Raw genomic sequence first — 21,405 nt, 5'->3', positions numbered from 1 at the left:
AATATCTGGATGGGTATCAGCAGACATCTTCATTTCTACACCCCAATTCCCATCATCCCCCCCCCCCCCCCCCCCCAGCTATGCTGGAGGCAAAAGCAACAAATGCCACTCCTGCATTGAGCTAGACTTAGATGTTTGAGGTTTTAAATTGCATTATTTGTTAATGTTGTGAGCCGCTTTTGAGTCTTGTTTAAGAGAGGAATGCAGGGTATAAATTATAATAATCTCTAAGTATTTGTGTGTATGTTTATAGGGCTTTTTCGTGTCAGGAGTGACTTGAGAAACTGCAAGTCACTTCTGGTGTGAGAGAATTGGTTGTCTACAAAGACGTTGCCCAGGGGATGCCCAGATGTTTTGATGTTTTTACCATCCTTGTGGGAGGCTTCTCTCATGTCCCTGCATAGAGCTGGAGCTGATAGAGGGAGCTCATCCATGCTCTCCCCGGGTTGGATTCGAACTGGAAACGTTCAGGTCAGCAACCCAACCTTCAAGTCATCAGTCCTGCTGGCACAAGATTTAACCCACTGTGTCACTGCGGGCTCCTATTTATAGGGCTGACTCCTACATTATTTCCTCCCCAAATAATAAATATGCATGTAGCATCCTGATACACCCATTAGAGGGCAGTGTATACATAAACAATTACCGGTAGCTATTGCCTTATTATAGAAATGTAAATATAGTGCACTTAGATGCAACCACAAGAGGGCAGTGCACAGACTGAAACAATTACATTATTTAACAAAATTTGAAAACTTTCCTGTTTCTGGTTTGTGTGTGTGTGTGTGTGTGTGTGTGTGTGAGGAGTGACTTGAGAAACTGCAAGTCACTTCTGGTGTGAGCAAATTGGCCAATTGCAAGAATGTTGCCCAGGGGACGCCCGGATTTTTAAAAAAATGTTTTTACCATCCTTGTGGAAAGCTTCTCTTATGTCCCCGCATGGAGCTGGAGCTGACAGAGGGAGCTCATCCACTCTCTCCCCAGGTTGCATTTGAACCGGCAACCTTCAGGTCAGCAACCCAACCTTCAAGTCAGCAGTCCTGCCAGCACAAGGGTTTAACCCACTGTGCCAGCAGGGGCTCCTTCTGTTTCTGGTTTGAAAGTGTTATTCCTGTTTAATTGTGCAGTACTTACTTTGAAAATAGTTGTTCTACTCCAGGAACTTCATTTTTGTGGCTGACACAAACTATGCTGAATTTGTTGAAACACTTTGAAATATTCATTGAATATTCATTAAAAAGCACTGCAGGATGTCCCTCCCACAAAAACAAAGTTTGTTTTTGAAGTTTAATACAGTTTTTCCAATCTTTTATGCCAGAACCAATTAGGAAATGAGATTTATAACCCAGGAGCAAAAATCGTCATGCATAGTGCTACCTACTGGGAAAGTGACTTACCATGAGGCAACAAACAAACAAATAATAATAATAATTGAACTGCAAAAGCTCGCCTTACTGGGATCTGCACGCATCATCCGAAAATACTTCAGAGTCCTAAACACTTGGGAAGTGTTCGACTTGTGATTTTGTGATACGAAATCCAGCATATAGATCTTCTTTGCTGTGTCATACTATGTCTTTGTGTCAATAATAATAATAATAATAATAATAATAATAATAATAATAATACTTTGTAGCCACACTGGTTCCTTTAAGACTTTTCAAACAGTCAGCACAGCAAAAGGAGGAATTAAAATCTCTTTATTTGCAAGGAAAGACAGACAAATCAGGAAGATGTGAAGAAGCCATGTGCAAGAAAAAAATCAAAATAGGGGGATCTTGGTTGCAGATCTCCTCCAACCCATACAAATTTTGCAACATGATCCTACTAGGGGCATGTATGCATTTAAAAGAATCCAATTTTTCTTTTCTTTTCTTTTTTTTAGGATGGGCTATTTTATAGGTTTTTGCACCCATCCAAATTGCTCCAAGGTTTTCCAATTTAGAGGATGAAAAAGCAACCAGCCATAGTTTTGCAGAGAAGAGAAGGGAGAATTGTCAGCCATATAAGGACTTACCTTCATTTCCTTCTCTGAGCCAGCTGCTTTTATATATATATATATATAACACACACACACACACACACACACACACACACACACATATACACACACACACACACACACACACACACATACATATATATACATACATACATACATATCCTCCCTACTAGTATGCATTTCTTCCAAGGTGGGAGGATGACATGAAAATTTATGGAGAAGCATGGAACCATTTGGCATAATTTCAAGATTCTGGGAAAAATGCCATTTAAACATTGAATGAATTGGATGCAATTCAATGGCATAGCCCAGTATCCATGCTGTTGGGACAAAACGGGACTACTCTCGTAATTTTATGGAGAAGCATTGTGTTCCACTCACAATAACTGGGCCAGTGCATAATGGGAAAGTCCTGGAAAATTGCAATTTAAGCACGGATGAATTTGATACACTTCAGTGGCATAGCCCAGTATTTTCACCAATGAGGTAAAACCGGATTCCTTCTCTGATTCTGTTCTGCACAAAGGAGTGCAAAGAGCGCACTTGCTTGCCTGCAGAAGGCAGCCCACCTAAGCCCGGCCGCCAGTGCGGATTCTGGCAACCTCTCCTCCTAAACTACGCTAGCAGTGATTCATAAAGCGGGTTGGAGCAGATCCGTCTTGGGCATTCCCTTAGGAAGTCATCTCCGAGCAACTCATGTGCAGCAACTGCGTATCCTGCAGCCAAGGACGGGACCAGACCTGGAAGTTGCAGACTTGTTTCTGTGAAAAGAGAGACAAGAGGAAACAGAGCCAGGATGAATCAGAGAATCATAGAGTTGGAAGAGACCTCACGGGCCATCCAGTCCAACCCCATTCTGCCAAGAAGCAGGAAAATCGCATTCAAAGCACCCCTGACAGATGGCCATCCAACTTTTGCTTTAAAGGCTCCAAAGAAGGAGCCTCCACAACAGTTCAGGGCAGAGAGTTCCACTGCTGAACAGCTCTCATAGTGAGGAAGTTCTTCCTAATGTTCAGGTGGAATCTCTTTTTCTGTAGTTTGAAGTCATTGTTCTGCATCCTAGTCTCCAGGGCAACAGAAAATAAGCCTTCTCCCTCCTCCCTATGACTTCCCTTCACATATTTATACATGGCCATCATCATGTCTCTTGCCAGCCTTCTCTTCTGCAGGCTAAACATGCACAGCTCTTCAAGCCGCTCCTCATAGGGTTTGTTCTGTAGGCAGTAAATCCATCACTTGCATTTGCTCTGTTCAAAATTCTGTTAACGGAGGCCAAAGAGGCCTTTGGAGTCAAAACACCTAGCCAATTGCTTCAAGTTGGTGTATAGCAACCAATATTCACTCTCATTCTTCTGCTCAATTGGACAGATCCCTTTCTGACGACATGCTAGTTTGTTGTTTGTGGAATTAACTCACCTGCTAATAAGCCATGGTTTCCAAAGAAAATGTGAACCATTATTTATTAGGCAACTGCAAACCATTATTACAAGACATTGGTTTTCTTAGGCAGTAGCAAACCATGCTTTGTTGGGCAATGGCAAATCATCATTATGATGCATGGTTTGCTAGGCAACAGCAAGCCATTGTTTGTCAGAAGGTGACAAACCTTCACCACAAACCGTGATTGTTAGGCAATGTAAGACCATCATTATAAGCCATGATGTTTCAGGCAACTGTTACAGACAATGGCAAACCACCATTAGATTTCATGCAAATAATTGTCTGTTAGGTAATTGCAAACCATTGCTCCAAACCTTGGCTTGTTAGGCAACAGCAAATAATCACAATGAATCATAATTTGTTAGATTGCTCTGGTGATCAGTAACATATCTGTTGCACTTTATTCTACTCCTTCAGCTGGAAATAGCGCCTATGTTTACCTCATCCCAAGCCCCTTACCAATAGTCCGGGTTATCTACTTCTTTTTCTAGCTTACATTCCTCACTTTCATTGGCCCAATTCAATTTTATGAGCTTGCTTAGGTTTTTTAACTATCCATGTTTATTTTTGATGTGATTTTATTATGTTTTATTGGATCTGCTTTTACTTGGATGTGTTTTATTTTAAATTATTGTAACCACCTGGGCTTGGCCCCATGTAAGCTGCCCCAAGTCCCTTCAGTGAGATGGAGGTGGGGTATAAAAATAAAGTAGTAGTAGTAGTAGTAGTAATAGTAGTTGTTGTTATTTGACAATGGCAACTCATTGATGCAAATGCTGTTATGATGCAACTGCAAACCATGGTTTGTTAAGACAATCACAAACCACAATTGAATCATTTTGAAGACACTCTCCCCAAATTTGCTACAAGTATAGAAATGCTGTTACATAGGCCTTGGAAAGCCAAGATCATGCATGGGCAAAGTTGGTCCGTTCAGGTGTTTTGGACTTCAACTCCCACCATTCCTGACAGCCTCAGGCCCCTTCCTTTTCCCCCTCAGCCGCTTAAGCAGCTGTGGGGGAAAAGGAAAGGGCCTGAGGCTGTCAGGAATGGTGGGAGTTGAAGTCCAAAACACTTGAACAGACCAACTTTGCCCTTGCCTGGTATATATATTAGTGATGATCATAAAATTGGCGAGCAACCTTTGGTTGAGAAATAGCAAGTGATAGGAATCTGGCTTCCCAACAGCTTTGAATTTTGGGAACACTTTTTAAAGGGGGGAAAAAAAAACAAAATTGTATGCTATTCACAAGCAGGAGCACTAAAGGAACACCTGCTTGCTTAGACCATGATTTTGGGAATAAGTGTTGCCCCATATATATATATAAACAATGCTAGGTTGGAAAACTGAAGTATAGGGTTAGGTTCCCCCAAGCATACGAAACCAGCTTTGGGCTTCTTGCGCCAACACATAGTCATTTCAAGGCATGTCACGCCTCACCCCAAGTATTTAGATCACTGGAAAAACAAGGCAGGGAAGTTACATCTGCGTGGGCTAATTGGAATGCAAAACAAAGTTAAATATTTTCCAACATACCCTGACTTTGACTGGTTGGACATTCTCCCCTGAATTGCTTTATCCCATTAAATTTCTAACACAAAAATCGGTTGCGGCTATTCTAGGCATGGGCAAAATTTTGGCTCTCCAGGTGTTTTGGACTTCAACTCCCACAATTCCTAACAGCTGGTAGGCTGTTAGGAATTGTGGGAGCTGAAGTCCAAAACACCTGGAGAGCCAAAAATTTTCCCATGCCTGGGCTATTCAAAACTAAAACTTGACCTAGAATATACTAGGACTATTGCTTCCCTTAATTTGAAACAGATTCTATTAATACAGGCGAAGATTGTGTTTGCTTTGTTTGCTGCAGCATCACAAAGCTGGCTCACAATGAGCTCCTCGACATCCGCAGCTCCAGTGATTGATTTTAACTGAGAAAAATACACTTTTGGTCTGTAGGTGCAACAACTTTAAACCAATACTACTACTACTACTACTACTAATAATAATAATAATAATAATTTTATTTTTAGTATTAATTATTTATTATTAGTTATTAATAATAATAATAACAACTTTATTCTTATATCCCACCACCATCTCCCCAAAGGGATTCGGGGCGGCTTACATGGGGACCAAGTCCAGTATAAACAAGGTACAAAGAGACATAGTTAAAGACATAAACAATAAAATATAGTAAAAACAATAAAAACCAGTAGAATCAAAACATCATAAAAAACATCAATCAAACAACAATGATTTGGGATTTGGTTGGGTTGTTATTGGGGATTTGGGATCAAGGGTTCCCTGAGACTTTTTACTGCAGGCTAAGAACTGCCTTCACCTTCTTCTTTGCAGCATCGCAAAGCTGGCTTACGTTCACAAATGAGTTCCCAAATATCCTCGGGTTGTGAGAGTTCACACTGCTGACTTACAGGCAGCTTATGAGACACTGAGACTGTTGTCGAGCCAAGTTTCACCCATCCCATATCTGGGCATCACGTTGTCATTGCTTAAGTATAGTATGGTACATTTCTCCCAGTTGACATTCATTTTGTTAGTTTTGGCCCACTCTTTAATCTGTTAAGACAGTGTTGGATCTGGATCCTGTCCTCCAGGGTATTAGCTGTCCCTCTCAATTTGATGTCATCCACAAGTGTGCCTTTTATTTCGTGGTCCAACTAATTGAAAATGAAGTTGAATAGTCCTGAAAGGCCCCCTGTGGCAACCTTCCGGTCTCTTCTCTCCAGGGTGAAGAGGAGGCATTGGGAAGCATCCTATGGGCTCCGCCAGCCAACCAAGTCCTAATCCACCTAACAGTAGCATTGCCTAGCCTACATTGGACTAGTTTCCCCTGTGTGAATGGTCATGGGGAACTTTATCAAAGGCTTTACTGAGATTTGAGATATGCCGCATTTACAGCATTCCTGTTATCTACCAAGCTTGGAACACAATCTCAAAAAGCAGTAAGGTTAATCTGACATTACTTGTTTTTGAGAAATCCATGTTGACTTTTAGTAATCACAGCATTAGTAATCTGCGGTGGGGCAACGGGTTAAACCAGGGTTAACGGGTTAAACCAAACTTTTTAAACAGGGGGCCAGTTCACTGTCCCTCAGACCTTTGGAGGGCCAGAACATAGTTGGCCACTGAGCAATAATAATAATAATAATCATCATCATCATCATCAGCTGATGACCCAAAACGCAGACTGTGCAAGGAAACCGACGAAACCATTGATCATATCCTCAGCTGCTGTAAGAAAATCGCACAGACAGACTACAAACAGAGGCAAATTGGGAGGGACAGCTAATACCCCGAAGGACAGGATCCGGATCCAACACGGTTTTAACAGCTTAAAGAGTGGGCCAAAACTAACAAAATGAATGTCAAATGGGAGAAATGTACCGTACTACACTTAAGCAATGACAATGTAATGCCCAGATATGGGATGGGTGAAACCTGGCTCAACAACAGTCTCAGTGTCTCACAAGCTGAATGCAAGTTAGCAGTGAGAACTCTCACAATAGGCACTGACAAAATTACGATCTGCCAACTGCACAAGGCCACCCTACTGGGATCTGCGTGCATCATCCGAAAATACATCACACAGTCCTAAACGCTTGGTAAGTGTTCGACTTGTGATTTTGTGATACGAAATCCAGCATATCTATCTTGTTTGCTGTGTCATACAATGTTGTTGTGTCAATAATAATAATAATAATAATAATAATGGTTGGCCCTTGGGCCATTTAGTCCAACCCCCTTCTGCCTTTGTGCACCAAAAGCACAAGCAAAGCCCCCCTGACAGATGGCCACCCAGCCTCAATGTTAATAATAATTATAATAATCATAATAAATTGAGTTGGAAGAGACCCCTTGGGCCATTTAGCCCAACCTCCTTCTGCCTTTGTGCACCCAAAGCACAAGCAAAGCAGCCCTTAATAAATAAGTAAGTAAGTAAAATACCATGATAAAAAGCACAAGCATACCATTGGGAAGCACGCCCTGGGCACTACCACCATGGGGGCCGGATAAATGGTTTCAAGGGGCTGTATGTGGCCTGCGGGCCATAGTTTGGGGACCCCTGGGTTAAACCATTGAACTGTTGAATCTGCTGACCTAAAGGGTTGGCAGTTCAAAGCTGCAGATTGGGGTAAGCCCCCACTGTTAGCCCTAGCTTCTGCCAACCTAGCAGTTTGAAAACATACAAATGTGGGTAGATCAATAGGTACCGCTTCGGCGGGAAGTTAATAAAAGTGCCCATGCAGCCATGCCGGCAACATGATGAGGAGGTGTCAGCTTGGAAATGGAACAAGAGCGCCTTCCCCTGGCCAGAGTTGAGCATCGCCTCCAGAAAGCCGGAGATAAAGGGGAAGCCTTTACCTTTGTTCTGTGTATTTGTATGGCATTCTTATTCTGAAACTACTCTACTGTTAATCTTCAGGACGGAGCTAAAAACTTGGCTTTTTAAGCAAGCCTTTGAGAATGGCTAGACTACATTGGAAACCATCATCCACAGGAATGGCTGGTTAAATGGCGATATATACTTGGATTGTTTTCACAGGACTATTAGTTTAAATTGCTCTGTTGTTGTTAATTTTAGCTTCTAGATTGGTTGTAGAGCAGGATATAAATAAGGTGTATTAGCATTCCTTCCTAATTGATTGCCTCCTTAATGATCTGCTCCAGAATCTTTCCTGCTATCCATGTCAGGCTGACGGGTACGGTAGTTGTTTGGGTCCTCAATGAATTCATTAGCCAGATCTACCTGTACTGCCGCTATCATGACTCACCTTTAAAGATGGGAAGGAGCATCTTAAAATATTCTTGCCAAGACTCATTTGGGTATTATGCAACAAATTATTTTTTCTGGCCTACGAAGAAAGACTCACCTGCCTAACAGGTGCCAACGTGGCATTCCCAAGTTGCAAGTTCGTGCCACGTAAACCAAAAAATAAAATAAAAACAAGGGCCTATTTTATAGCTCATCAACTCCTCTGATAGGTTTTGTTATTTTATGTGATCCAGTGTAAATGTTAAAAGGTTTACGGAAGGAAATAACCAAGACTGTTAAAGACAGGTACTTTGTAAAATAAACTAAACAGGTGTGTCCTTGGCATGTCACATTTTGGAACAACGCCCATCAGCCACGTACCTCAGAGTTACAGAAATGTATGATATTTGGAGATCAAGTATATACCGTATTATCCTATTGGATTTCTTTTGGTTCATTTTTTTCATTAATTTCTTAGTGCATCTTTTAATGCATTCGAAAATCCTTACAAAATTTATTTTATATATTTGGGCCAAAGGACAAGGCGGATGTTACTAATTACCTTTTCCTTGCTACGTGCTTCCTTTCTATGATTTTCTATACCTATCTATCTTTATATATACATATATTATATATGGGTTGCTGTGAGCTTTCTGGGCTGCATGACCATGTTCCAGAAGCATTCTCTCCTGACGTTTCACCCACATCTATGGCAGGCATCCTCAGAGGTTGTGAGGTATATTGGAAACCAGGCAAGTGAGGAATGTCCAGGGTGGGAGAAACTTGCTTGAGGCAAATGTGAATGTTGCAATTGGCCAGCTTGATTAGCATTAAATAGCCTTGCGGCTTCAAAGTCTGGCTAATTCCTGCCTGGTGGAAACCTTTTTGGGAGGTGTTAGCTGGCTCTGATTGTTTCATGGAGAAACGTAAAAAAAGGAAAGTATGGTATATAGTATGTAAGTACTGTTGGTGATGTAATATTATTGCAGCTTGTATAACAAGTGCCACTAAAAGTTGTTTATATAGAAGATAATATTACATCACCAACAGTACTTACATACTATATACCATACTTTCCTTTTTTTACATTTCTCTGTAGATTATAGACACCTGCATTTTTGAGTTCTGATTGTTTCATGCCTGGAATTCCTCTTTTTTCTGAGTGTTGTTCTTTATTTACTGTCCCTCAAGCAGAAAGCAGCCAGGCTTTGAAGCTGCAAGGCTGTTCAAGGTAGCCAATTGCAACATTCACACTTGCCTCAAGCAGACAAGAGTTCCACAGATATATAAACCTCACTTACTTAGTTTTCAACAGACCTCACAAACTCTGCCTTAAATGCAGGTGAAACATCAGGAAAGAATGCCTCTGGAACATGGCCATACAGCCCAGAAAACTCACAGCAACTCAGTGTTTCCGGCCATGAAAGTCTTCAACAACACAATATATATATATACTTTATATATATCTTAATGCACTTGAAAATACTTATTAAAAATTGGAGGCAAAAGAGGAGGCAGATTCTAGTGACAAGAGGGGTCTGTTGGAAAAGGAAGCAGAGTAGATGTAAAACTTATAATATTCAGCTCCTTCAAGATTGAAAGAAGGCAGGCTTACCTCCTAGTTATAGACTATTCTAGATATTATATGCATGTGTATATATATCTGTCTCAAAATCAAAGTCTATCTGTATCACAAAGGCTGTTGCCAGGTGACGGACTAGCCCTTTGTGATCTCACAGGGTTGAACTATAACCCCAAACAGATTCAACACTCCACTGCAACGGGAGTCCCCATCGAGCGCTGCGTCTCCCATAAACCCCACCCAGCAAGGTCAAAGATGATGGGACTCGCAATCCAAAACAAACACCGGCAGGCTCCAAGTTTTGTGCAAAGGCAGAGCAGAACTGGGTGGGCCGCTGCATTTGGAAATTTACTTTAATAAGGGCAGCTTGCTTCTCTATGTATTTAGTGGGCGAAAGGGAACGCCATGACCTGTAAACAGATGGGGCAGCCAAAACTTGGGGGTTTTTATGGGAACTGAGTTTGAAGCCTGACCATTTTTGTATCCTGGCCACAAAAGCTCAGAAAATGGCTTCTACCGTTTCTTAGCCAGAGAATAAAATATAGTTCAAGGACACAAATCCAATAACAACCTCATGGGATCCATGTTGGATCACAGTCTGTATTTTAGACCAAACTGTGAAGAATCTTTCCCAGTTGCTAAACCAAATTTTCCTTAATCTTTATTTCCCTTGCAAGTCCCCTATGGTCTGTGCCCCTCCCCAATCAATTGCATAGCATTTTTCTTATGCAAAGGATACTCAGAGAGGATTTTGCCAGTTTCTTCCTTCAAAATATCACCTTGACAATCTCTCATGCAAGTGCTATCCAGGGCTGACCCTGCTTAGCTTCCAAGATCAGAGACAATCAGGTTGGTGCCTTTAGAGTATTTAGGATCAGGGCTTTACTTAAGGCCAGGAATACTCAAGAGGTGGTTTTGCCAGTTGCTTCCTTTGGAATAGAGCTAATGTCAGAGATATTTGTGGGCCATCTCCCATTCAAGAGGCAACCAGGGCTGATCCTGCTTAGCTTCCAAAACCAGACTAGATCTAGAAGGAATTTCATGGTTTTTCTTAGGCTAGGAACACTCATAAGTGGTTTGATTAGTACTTTCCTCCGGAATAGAGTCTCCCATCCAAGTCCTAACCAGGGCTGACCCTGCTTAGCATCTACAATCAGATGGGATCTGGTGCCCTTTGGATCTTTAGATTGGAGTTCTCTTTTGACAGAATATTCAGAGGTGGTTTTGCTAGTTCTTGCCTCTAAAATAAGATTCTACTGGGAGCCCCAGTGTTTGGGCTAAAACCCAGAGCGGATTTACAAGGAATAGAAATGTCCAGAGGCTCTCTCACCTTCTGCTCTCCCTCCGGAGGCATCTTGCAGTGATCCAGGTCAACTTTCTCCAGACCAGACCCGCCTTTCTTTTCACACATTGTGCTCACCATTTCCACGGTCAGGAAGTATTTAATTCCTGCCACAACCTTGGGGAAGAAACAGAGAGAAAGATATTGATGCCGTTGCTTTGCTTAACATTTTGCAAAATGAATGGCAGAACCATTTTCCCGCCTCATGGTGCCTACAATCCCAAACTTCAACAGAGAAGCATGTAATGGACCACAGGGTCAGTATGAGTCATAGTGTGATGAAAGGGCAAAAAGAAATGCCAACGCAATCCCAGAGAACACAGTGAAGTCATAGCTTGACTCTTATGTCTGGCCTCACCTGACATAAGTAAATCAGATCTAATTTGCCAAAAGTCACTGTTGAATGTTTTTATGTTGAATGTTTTTATGTTGTGGAATGATATTTTAAATTGTAAGTCGCTTGGAGCACTCTGGTGGAGAGCGACTAATTAAGAAATAAAGTGAAGTGAAGTGAATAATCCTATATCCAGTTCAAGAAGAGTATTGATGAGTTGGAACAAACTGAGATGAGCCAACAACGTAAGGAAAGGGATCACAAGCTGAATATGAGTCAACCGTGTGATGTGCCAATGATGCATCAATAGGAATATAGTATCTAGACTGAAGGAAGGAATACAGGATATGGATGAGTGACACCTGGTTTGAGAACACTATGCGGGCAGTCCCCAAATCACAAGCATCCAACTTACAAATGACTCCTAGTTAAGAATGGGGGTGAGATAACAGGAAATGGGAGACATGGGGTTCCTGTGTGTTTTCCGGGCTGTATGGCCATGTTCCAGAAGCATTCTCTCCTGACGTTTTGCCCACATCTATGGCAGGCATCCTCAGAGGTTGTGCACAACATCTGAGGATGCCTGTGCACAGACAGCAAAAGAAATACCACAAGGGTGTCAACTCTTCCCTATGCTATACAAAGATATATGTGTATATGTATATGAATGTGTGTGTGTGTGTGTGTGTATATGGCTGAAGTTACTTCAAAATGCACTTGTTCTGAATTAAATACAAATTCAACTTATGAACAAACCTACAGAACCTATCTTGTTCCTAACTTGGGGACCCTTTTGGTTGCCCTTCCCTAGACACTTCCCAGCTTGTACACATTCTTCTTGAATTGTGGGGCCAGAACCACACACAGGATTATTTCCCAAGGTACAAACAAGATAGGGTCTTGAAACGATGAATCCTTCTGAGAAGCTGCTTGGGAGCCGGATATGTTTAGCTTGGAGAAAAGAAGGCAGAGAAGGGACAGGATAGACGTAAATAATAATAACTTTATTTTTGTACCCTGCCTCCATCTCCCCGAAGGAAATCAGGGAGGCTAACATGGGGTCAAGCCCAAGTAATTACAACAGAACAAAATAAAATACATAAATACTGGACAGGAGGTCCTCTTGAGGAAGACTATGGCTCCTTTGGGAGTGTAATGGGGCTGGACTGGATGACCTTTGTGGTCCCCTTTCACCTCTTATGGATTACAGACTATGTAAAGTGTGGTAGACTTTTCTGCTTCGCAGAGCATTAAACAATGATGAGACTGGTATCTTTCTGGAGTGCTTTAATTGCGTGTTCCTGCGTAGACTGGATGGATCCCAGTGCTATCATTGCTTTGGCCCAAAAGCAAGGTGCTGCCTGCTGAAGCTGAGGAACAACTGCACTGCATCCTGTCCGATCCCCAAAATCTGGAGGAATGTAAGAGTCAGAGCCATCCTGAAACCAGGCAAAGGCTGTAATGATCCCAAAAGCTATAGACTAATCTCCTTGTTGCGCCATCTTTACAAAGTTCTGGAGAGACTTATTCTGCATAGAATTATGGAAATAATAGACTTCAGGAAAGGCAAAAGCTGCACATCACAAGTGCTGAATCTGACTCAGAACATAGAAGATGGTTTTGAAAGGCAGCAGATTCCAGGAGCTGTCTTCATAGACCTGTCAGCAGCCTATGACACTGTAAATCAGGGGTCCCCAAACTAAGGCCCATGGGCCAGATGTGGCCCTCCAAGGTCATTTACCTGGCCCCTGTCCTAAACTTTAGACTTAGGGTTGACCTCAGTCTACCTGGTTTTTGGAGGTCTCTTTGCTTACCTATGGTCTTATGAGATTGTCTAGATGGTCTTTGAAGGTCTCTTTGCTTAGCTACGGCCTTATGAGACCATCTAGATGGCTTTTGGAGGTCGCTTTCCTTACCTATGGTCCTATGAGACCGTCTAGATGGCCTTTGAGAGTCCCTTTCCTTATCTATGGTCTTCTGATGGCCTGATGAGATCATCTAGATGGCCTTTGAGGGTCCCTTTCCTTATTGATGGTCTTATGATACCATCTAGATGGTCTTTGGAGGTCTCTTTGGTCTTATGTTATGGTTGACCTAAGTCTGAAATGACATTAAGGCACACAAAAACAATCTTAATTTTTTGACTTTTTCATCATAGTCCGGCCCCCCAACAGTCTGAGGGACTGTGAATTGGCCCTCCACTTAAAAAGTTTGAAGACCCCTGCTGTAAATCATCGCCTTCTCCTGAGAAAAACTCATAATATCACAAAGGACTACCACCTCACCCGCTTCATAGGAAATCTGCTACACAACAGAAGCCTTTTTGTTGAATTCCAGGGTCAGAGAAGCAGATGGCGAAAACAGAAGAACGGCTTCCCTCAGGGGAGCATACTTACTCCATCAATATTTAGCATTTACACAAATGACCAGCCACTGCCAGAAGGGACAGAGATATTCATCTATGGCAATGGATCTCAACCTGTGGGTCCCCAGCTGTTTTGGCCGACAATTCCCAGAAATCCCAGCCAGTTGACCAGCTTTTACGATTTTTGGGAGTTGAAGGAGAAAATGTCTGGGGACCCACAGGTTGAGAACCACTGATCTATGCTGATGATCGTGCCATCGCCGCCCAAGCAAGGAGCTTTGAAATGGTTGAACATTTCCGAAGCTTTAGGTGCTCTTACTGCCTATGACAGGGAAAACCCGCTGATCCCTAATCCATCTAGAATGCAGGCGTGTGCTTTTCATCTTAATAACAGACAAGCATTTTGATCTCTGAGGATTACCTAGGAAGGAATCCCACTGGAGCATTGCAGCATACCCAAATACCTGATAATTACTGTGGACCGTGCTGTGACTTGTAAGAAGCACTGCTTGAATATCAAGCGAAACGTGGGTGCTAGAAATAATATCATACGAAAGCTGGCTGGCACAACCTGGTGATCACAACCAGATACAGTGAAGACATCTGCCCTTGCGCTTTGCTACTCTGCTGTTGAGTACACATGCCCAGTGTGGAATACATCTCACCACGTTAAAACAGTGAATGTGGCTCTTAATGAGTCATGCCGCAGTATCACAGGATGTCTACACCACACACCACTCAAGAAAAATTATACTGTTTAGCCAGTAGCAGCCAGCAATGAAAGGACCAAGGCAGTGACATCTCTGGCCCATCCCGTGTTCAGATATCAGCCAGCACGCCAACGTCTTAAATCAAGAAATAGTTTTCTAAAATCTACACAGATACTCACAGGAACACCTCAGCAAGCGAGAGTCCAAAAGTGGCAGGTTAAAACCCGGAACCTCAAACCATGGCTGATACCGAATGAGAGATTCCCTCCTGGGCACACAGAAGACTGGGCGACTTGGAAGGCACTGAACAGACTGCGCTCCGTCACCACAAGATGCAGAGTCAACCTTAGGAAATGAGGCCACAAAGTGGAGTCCACGACTTTCGAGTGTGGAGAAGAGCAAACCACAGACCACCTAGTACAATGCGCCCTGCCACATGCACAAGGGAGAACCTTCTCACAGCCACACCAAAGGCACTCCAAGTGGCCAGCTTCTTGTCAAAGGACATTTAGAATAATGCCAAGTTTTTAAACTCTGTTTGTGTTTTTAAATACAACTGTACCCTCGGTTCACTTATGAAACAATAAATAAGTAAATTATAATACAACAACTGCTTTGAATCTCATCATTATTATATAATAATATTACTAAATAATATCCTATACCATCAACATCAGTATTATATAATAATTGCAATACTACAAAAATATTAACAACTGCTTTAGATTTCATCATTATATATTATCTGTATTACTATATCATTCTATACTATAATAATATAATATAAAATACTATAATAATAATAATGTAATATAATTATTCTATATTATTATATACTATAATAATAATATAGTATAGTATATTATATAATAATAATAATAATAATAAATATTATTATATACTATAATAATATAGCATAACATTCGCCCCAGTGGCAAAGTGTGTTAAAGCACTGAGCTGCTGAACTTGCAGACCGAAAGGTTGCAGGTTCAAATCCCGGGAGCGGAGTGAGCGCCCACTGTTAGTTCCAGCTTCTGCCAATCTAGCAGTTCGAAAACATGTCAATGTGAGTAGATCAATAGGTACCGCTCTGGCAGGAAGGTAATGGTGCTCCATGCAGTCATGCTTGCCACATGACCTTGGAGGTGTCTCCGGACAACGCCAGCTCTTCAGCTTAGAAATGGAGATGAGCACCAACCCCGAGTCAGACATGACTGGACTTAACGTCAGGGGGAAACCATTAACTCTATCTTAGAATAATTATATTACACTATAATCGTTATATCCGAATAATATTATATTACTATATCCTAATATAATAACAATGATAAAGACCCAAAGCAATTCACATCTTTTTTTTGTTCCCAAGGGCGGGGTGGGGTCAGGTTAGATGCCTTCGAGGGCCCCACCTGACTCTTGGCCTCCAGGATCCGCTGCCCCTTGAAATACATGCGGCTGTTGCTGGCTTCGTTGTAGGCTTGGACGGCGAACGCCGCCGCTTTCATCACTTCGGGGTCGGAGACGGAGCGGTCCCGCCATCCTCCGACGAAGCCCGGCTGGGAAACCTCCTCCGCTGCTGCCAGAACAAGCAGCGCCCAGGAAAGGAAGAGGAAGCTCTGTTGCCGAAAGAGCGACATGGCTGGTCCGAGAACGAATGAAGGGGCGCGCGCTGGGACGCAGGTGTAAGTCCCCAAGCCACGCCCCCTCGGGCCAAGCCGTCCAATCACAGCGCTGGCCGTGCCGAGGAAAGGGGGGGCTCGTGGAAACCGTGACCAATCAAAACGGGCCGTCAAATAAAACAAAACAGAACAAGGAAGCCACAGTATAATAGACCCGGATGGAATGACGGGAGACCGCGCCCCTTTGCTGGTCGGCCACGCCCACCGGGTTTTTTTTTTCTTCAGGCACTATGTCATTTCCGGAGGCGGGGCGAGGAAAGTGTTTTAGAACAGGAAAAGGAAGTCATTTGAGAGAAGTTGAGGTAAGGCAGAAGGAGAGAATATTGGACCTAGCCGCTCTTTTCTCTGCGGGGTGTCTCTGTGTGTCTTTTGGGGGATATTATGGGATATAATTTGTAGTAGAGTCTCACTTATCCAACGTAAACGGGCCGGCAGAACGTTGCATAAGCGAAAATGTTGGATAATAAGGAGGGATTTAGGAAATGCCTATTAAGTATCAAATTACGTTATGATTTTGCAAATTAAGCACCAAAACATCATGTTTCACAACAAATTGACAGAAAAAGCAGTTCAATACATGGTAACGTTATGTAGTAATTATGTGTATTTACGAATTTAGCAGCAAAACATTGCAATGTATTGAAAACATTGACTACAAAAACATTGACTACTAAAAAGCAGACTGCGTTGGATAATACAGAATGTTGGATAAGAGAAGGTTGGATAAGTGAGACTCTACTGTAATACAATATAATAATGATGATGATAATAATACACTATTATAATTGTATTATATATTACATGTAATATTACTAATAATATTGCAGTATAATGGTATAGTACAATATAGTAATATATAATACTTAAATTGTGTTATGCTAATAATATAATATATTGTACGTACATATAACTTGTAAGCCACCCTGAGTCCCCTTCGGGGTGAGACAAGTGGGATATAATAATAATAATAATAATAACAACAACTTTATTTTTTTATCCTGCTTCTGTCTCCCCAAGGAGACCTGGAGCAGCTTATATGGGGACAAGCCCAATCAATATCATAACATCATAAAATAATCAAATTAAAAACACATACATCAATTACATAAAACAGGATAATCAATCAGCAGTTTAAAACATCATGAAATTATAAAAGCATAAAAACAATCATCAGTGAGCCAATGAAAGGTGCAATCCTAGGCATATAAATGTAGCAAATAAAATAAATAAATAAATAAATGGGGAGAAAGAAAGGGGTCACCTTCCTGGTTCTTTGCGGGGCCAGATTGAGAGAGAGAGAGAGGCCTTGGCTTGGAAGTGTAAACAAAGGATGCCTCCAGACAATAACAACCAGGCTACCTTGATGCAGATACCCTCAGTGATTGACTTATTTATTTATTTATATCTTGCTTTATTTCTCAATGTTGTTGTGTTTTTTATTATTTTAATCGCTTCCGACTCTTCGTGACCTCATCATGGACCAGCCCACGCCAAAGCTCCCTGTCGGCCCTGGCCATCCCTAGCTCCTTCAAGGTCAAGCCAGTCACTTCAAGGATACCATCCATCCATCTTGCCCTTGGCCGACCCCTCTTCCTTTTTCCTACCATTTTCCTCAGCACCATTCTTTTCTCTAAGCTTTCCTGTCTTCTCATGATGTGGCTAAAGTACTTCAACTTTGCCTCTAATATCCTTACCTCCAGTGAGCAGCCGGACATTATTTCCTGGAGGATGGACTGATTGGATCTTCTTGTGGTCCAAGGCACTCTCAGAAATTTCCTTCAAAAGCGTCTCTTCCTTCGCTCAGCCTTTCTTATGGTCCAGCTCTCACATCCATAGGTTACTATGGGGAATACCATTACTTTAACTATGCGGACCTTTGTTGCCAGTGTGATGTCTCTGCTCTTCACTATTTTATTGAGGTTGGCCATTGCTCTCCTCCCAAGAAGGAAACGTGTTCTGTTTTCCTGGCTGCAGTCTCCATCTGCAGTAATCTTTGCACCTAGAAATATAAAGTCTGTCACTGCCTCCACATTTTCTCCCTCTATTTTCCAGTCATCAATCAGTCTGGTTGCCATAATCTTGGTTTTCTTGATGTTTAACTGCAACCCAGCTTTTGCACTTTCACCTTGGTTCTAATGCTCCTCAGCTCCTCCTTGCTTTAAGCCGTCAAAGTGGTATCATCTGCATATGGAGCCTCCAGTGGTCTAGGGGATAAAAGCCTTGTGACTTGAAGGTTGGGTTGCCAACCTGAAGGCTGCCAGGTTCGAATCCCACCCGGGGAGAGCACGGATGAGCTCCCTCTATTAGCTCCAGCTCCATGCGGGGACATGAGAGAAGCCTCTCACAAGGATGGTAAAACATCAAAACATCCGGGCGTCCCCTGGGCAACGTCCTTGCAGACAGCCAATTGCTCCTGACACGGAAAAAAAAAATCTGCATGTCTAAGGTTTTTAATGTTTCTTCCAGCAATTTAAACTCCAGTCTTGGATTCATCAAGCCCCACACAACGCATGATGTGTTCTGCATACAAGTTGAATAGGTAGGGTGAGAGGATACAGACCTGCCGTACTCCTTCCCCAATCTTGAATCAGTCTGTTGTTCCATGGTCTACTCTGACTGTAGCTACTTGTCGTTATACAGATTCATCAGGAGACAGACAAGGTGACTTGCTTTCCCCGTACCACCAATAATTTGCCTCAATTTATTATGATCCACACAGTCAAAGGCTTTAGAATAGTCAATTAAACAGAAATAGATGTTTCTCCCTACCTTCCTCCATTATATGGAGACTCAAAGCGGCTCACAATAAAAAACATTGTAACTTAAAATATACAATAATAAAACAGTCTATTATTACATATTATTATATAGTATCAGTAGTACATAATTATATTTAATACATTAGTATTATTCTATTACAATATTATTATTGTATTATTGTACCATATTGTCTTACCAGCTTGGGGACCAGGTGATGCCTGGGTTATTTGAAAAAGGCATTGTTTGTTTTTGGATGTTAGGTATTCTCAGCTTGGTGTGGGTGAACTACAATTCCCAGAATTATGGGTCAGTCCTCCCCAAACCCTGCCAGTATTCAGAGTCAGCCATTTTGGGTCTGTGCACCAAGTTTGGTCCAGATCTGTCATTGGCTGGTCATCGTCTGGCTGCACTTCTCTCTGGATGAGGGTAAACTACAACTCCCAGATTCCTGGGACAATCTTCCCAAAACATCTGTTAGTATTCACAGTAGGCCAGGTTGAGTCTTTATGCCAAGTTTGGTCCAGATCCATCATTGGCTGAGTTCAGTGCTTTTTGGATGCAGGTGAACTACAGCTTCCAAAATCAAGGCCAATTCCCAACCCCCTGCAGTATGTTCAGTTGGTCATGGGGCTTCTCTGCCAAATTTGGTCCTGGTCCATTGTCGGTGGTGGTCACTGTTTCTCTGGATGCAGGTGAACTATAACTCCCCTTTCCCCAAACTTCTGCAGTGTGTTCTGTTGGTCATGGGGCTTCTCTGCCAAGTTTGGTCCTGGTCCATTGTCGGTGGTGGTCACTGTTTCTCTGGATGCAGATGAACTTTAACTCCCTGTTCTGCCTCCATGCTTAACTAAATGAACTGGAAGGTACCATAGCATGAAGCACAGATCGGAGACTGTATTTGGTGAATCAAAATACTTTATTAATAGACAAAATGGATCTCTTTTCCTCTTGTTGCCACTATAAAGTCTCTTGTGAGGGAAGAAATCTATGCATTTCTGGATGGATATTGCCACAGTATAAAGTCTTGACATGACTGGATTCTTTGTAACTTTGAAGTGACTTTAATACAATGTTGTTTGTGATCCTGTCGATGCCCTGGTCTCTCTTTGGAATGGGGAGGCGACCAGGGCAATAGACGCGATTGCTCTGGAACGTCCCCTCTCGAGTACCCGAGCTAAACCATCTCCTTGGTTTACCAAGGAGTTGGCAGCGATGAAGCAAAAGAAGAGGAGTCTAGAGCGCGTGTGGCGTTCGAAGCAGAACGAATCAGACCAAGCACGGCTATGCCTTTATTTAAAGGCATACGCTGCGGCAATAGATGCTGCTAAGAATGTTTTCTTTGCAGTTAATATTGCATCCGCAAAGAACTGTCCGGCGGAGCTGTTCCAAGTTGTTAGAGGATTGTTGAATCCCATCTTTCAAGATGGGATCCCTGACAACTCGGCAGCCCGCTGTGAAGCATTTTTCAGTTCTTTGCGGACAAAGTTGCTCTGATCCACTCCAGCTTTGATACCATATTAATGGCAGCTTCCGAGGATATAACACGAGCACCTTCTTGTCCTATTTTGATGGATTCATTTCAGTTGGTCGAGCTCGAGGATGTGGACAAGGTGCTTGGAGAGGCGAGGGCTACCACATGGATCCTAGACCTTTGCCCATCCTGGCTGGTGAGAGAAGCCAGAGGGGGATTGGCCGAGTGGGTGAAGGTGGTGGTGAATGCCTCCCTTCGGAAAGGCATTGTTCCAGCAAGCCTTAAATATGCGCTGCGGTATTCACAATCCAGAAATTCCTTTACTGAGGATAATCTCAAATTATGTTTGTGAACACCCAAAATGCAGGAATGCCCCTTAAATAAAATGGATGTTGCTTTTCTTTGTTCCGCAGCTCTAAATGCCTAAGAAATTGCAGAAATTTGGAATTTTATCAAAATCTCCCTGACTAGGAAAGTATTGTGTTTCTGCCTTAACTGTTGTTTTTGAAATATCCAAATGTCTTGGCACTGTCTTTAGGCTGTTTTAGCGACTGGCTCTGAGGGAGGAGCTGGGCCTCCCATGTGGGCCGTAGAGTCATCTCTGGGCAATGGAGTCTGTACATTGACTTTGCCATAAATCGGAAAGGACTTGAAGGCACACAGACAACACAGTCACTGGCTACTGACTTCATCTACATTAATTTATTCTTTAAAATCCCATCCAAATTGGCAGCTGTTGCTTGTGGTGGTCAGTTCCATAGCTGAACTTATTTTAACTATTTTATTGGGTTAAAAGATTTCTCACCGGGCAGTGAGCTCTTCCCAAGTGGGCCACCTGTTCTCTTGGCTCCCAGCCTTGATGCCTAATGATATATTTCTGTGCTCAACCCCTGATGAGATTTTCCTTTTTTTCATTACACAGGTACATCCTGAAAAAATCTTGTG

General features: G+C 42.4%; 2 protein-coding genes across 3 annotated transcripts in view; one reads left to right on the top strand and one right to left on the bottom strand.

The window, feature by feature from the left end:
- Nucleotides 1-21,405, top strand: part of LOC107983594 (uncharacterized) — an 83,830-nt gene that overhangs the window by 32,312 nt on the left and 30,113 nt on the right. The window contains exon 1 of one of the 2 annotated variants that reach the window (XR_010003766.1): nucleotides 16,428-16,531. The exons of the other annotated variant lie outside the window; for it this stretch is intronic. The gene's annotated coding sequence lies outside the window, so the exon portion shown is untranslated. Of the gene's footprint in view, nucleotides 1-16,427; nucleotides 16,532-21,405 lie in introns of those variants that run through there. 2 annotated transcript variants of the gene reach the window in all.
- Nucleotides 1,684-16,307, bottom strand: LOC103281017 (cystatin). The gene is made up of 3 exons (XM_008121635.3): nucleotides 15,960-16,307; nucleotides 11,130-11,258; nucleotides 1,684-2,763 (listed from the first exon to the last, which is right to left on the bottom strand). The coding sequence occupies exons 1-3, from the start codon at nucleotides 16,185-16,187 to the stop codon at nucleotides 2,674-2,676; spliced, it is 447 nt and encodes a 148-aa protein (XP_008119842.2). The 5' UTR covers nucleotides 16,188-16,307; the 3' UTR covers nucleotides 1,684-2,673.

The sequence above is a fragment of the Anolis carolinensis genome, chromosome 2, assembly GCF_035594765.1.
Source record: "Anolis carolinensis isolate JA03-04 chromosome 2, rAnoCar3.1.pri, whole genome shotgun sequence".
NCBI classification, from domain to species: Eukaryota; Metazoa; Chordata; class Lepidosauria; order Squamata; family Dactyloidae; genus Anolis; species Anolis carolinensis.
This window is presented reverse-complemented; position numbering and strand designations above follow the sequence as displayed.

Bases quoted from the DNA above. Each gene is read 5' to 3' on its own strand.
- LOC103281017 (XM_008121635.3), bottom strand. From the start codon at position 16,187: ATGTCGCTCTTTCGGCAACAGAGCTTCCTCTTCCTTTCCTGGGCGCTG. The intron at 11,259-15,959 runs GTGGGGCCCTCG...TTCTTCCCCAAG, and splicing joins TCCTGGAGGCCAAGAGTCAG to GTTGTGGCAGGAATTAAATA. The intron at 2,764-11,129 runs GTGAGAGAGCCT...CTCTTTTCACAG, and splicing joins CTCCGGAGGGAGAGCAGAAG to AAACAAGTCTGCAACTTCCA.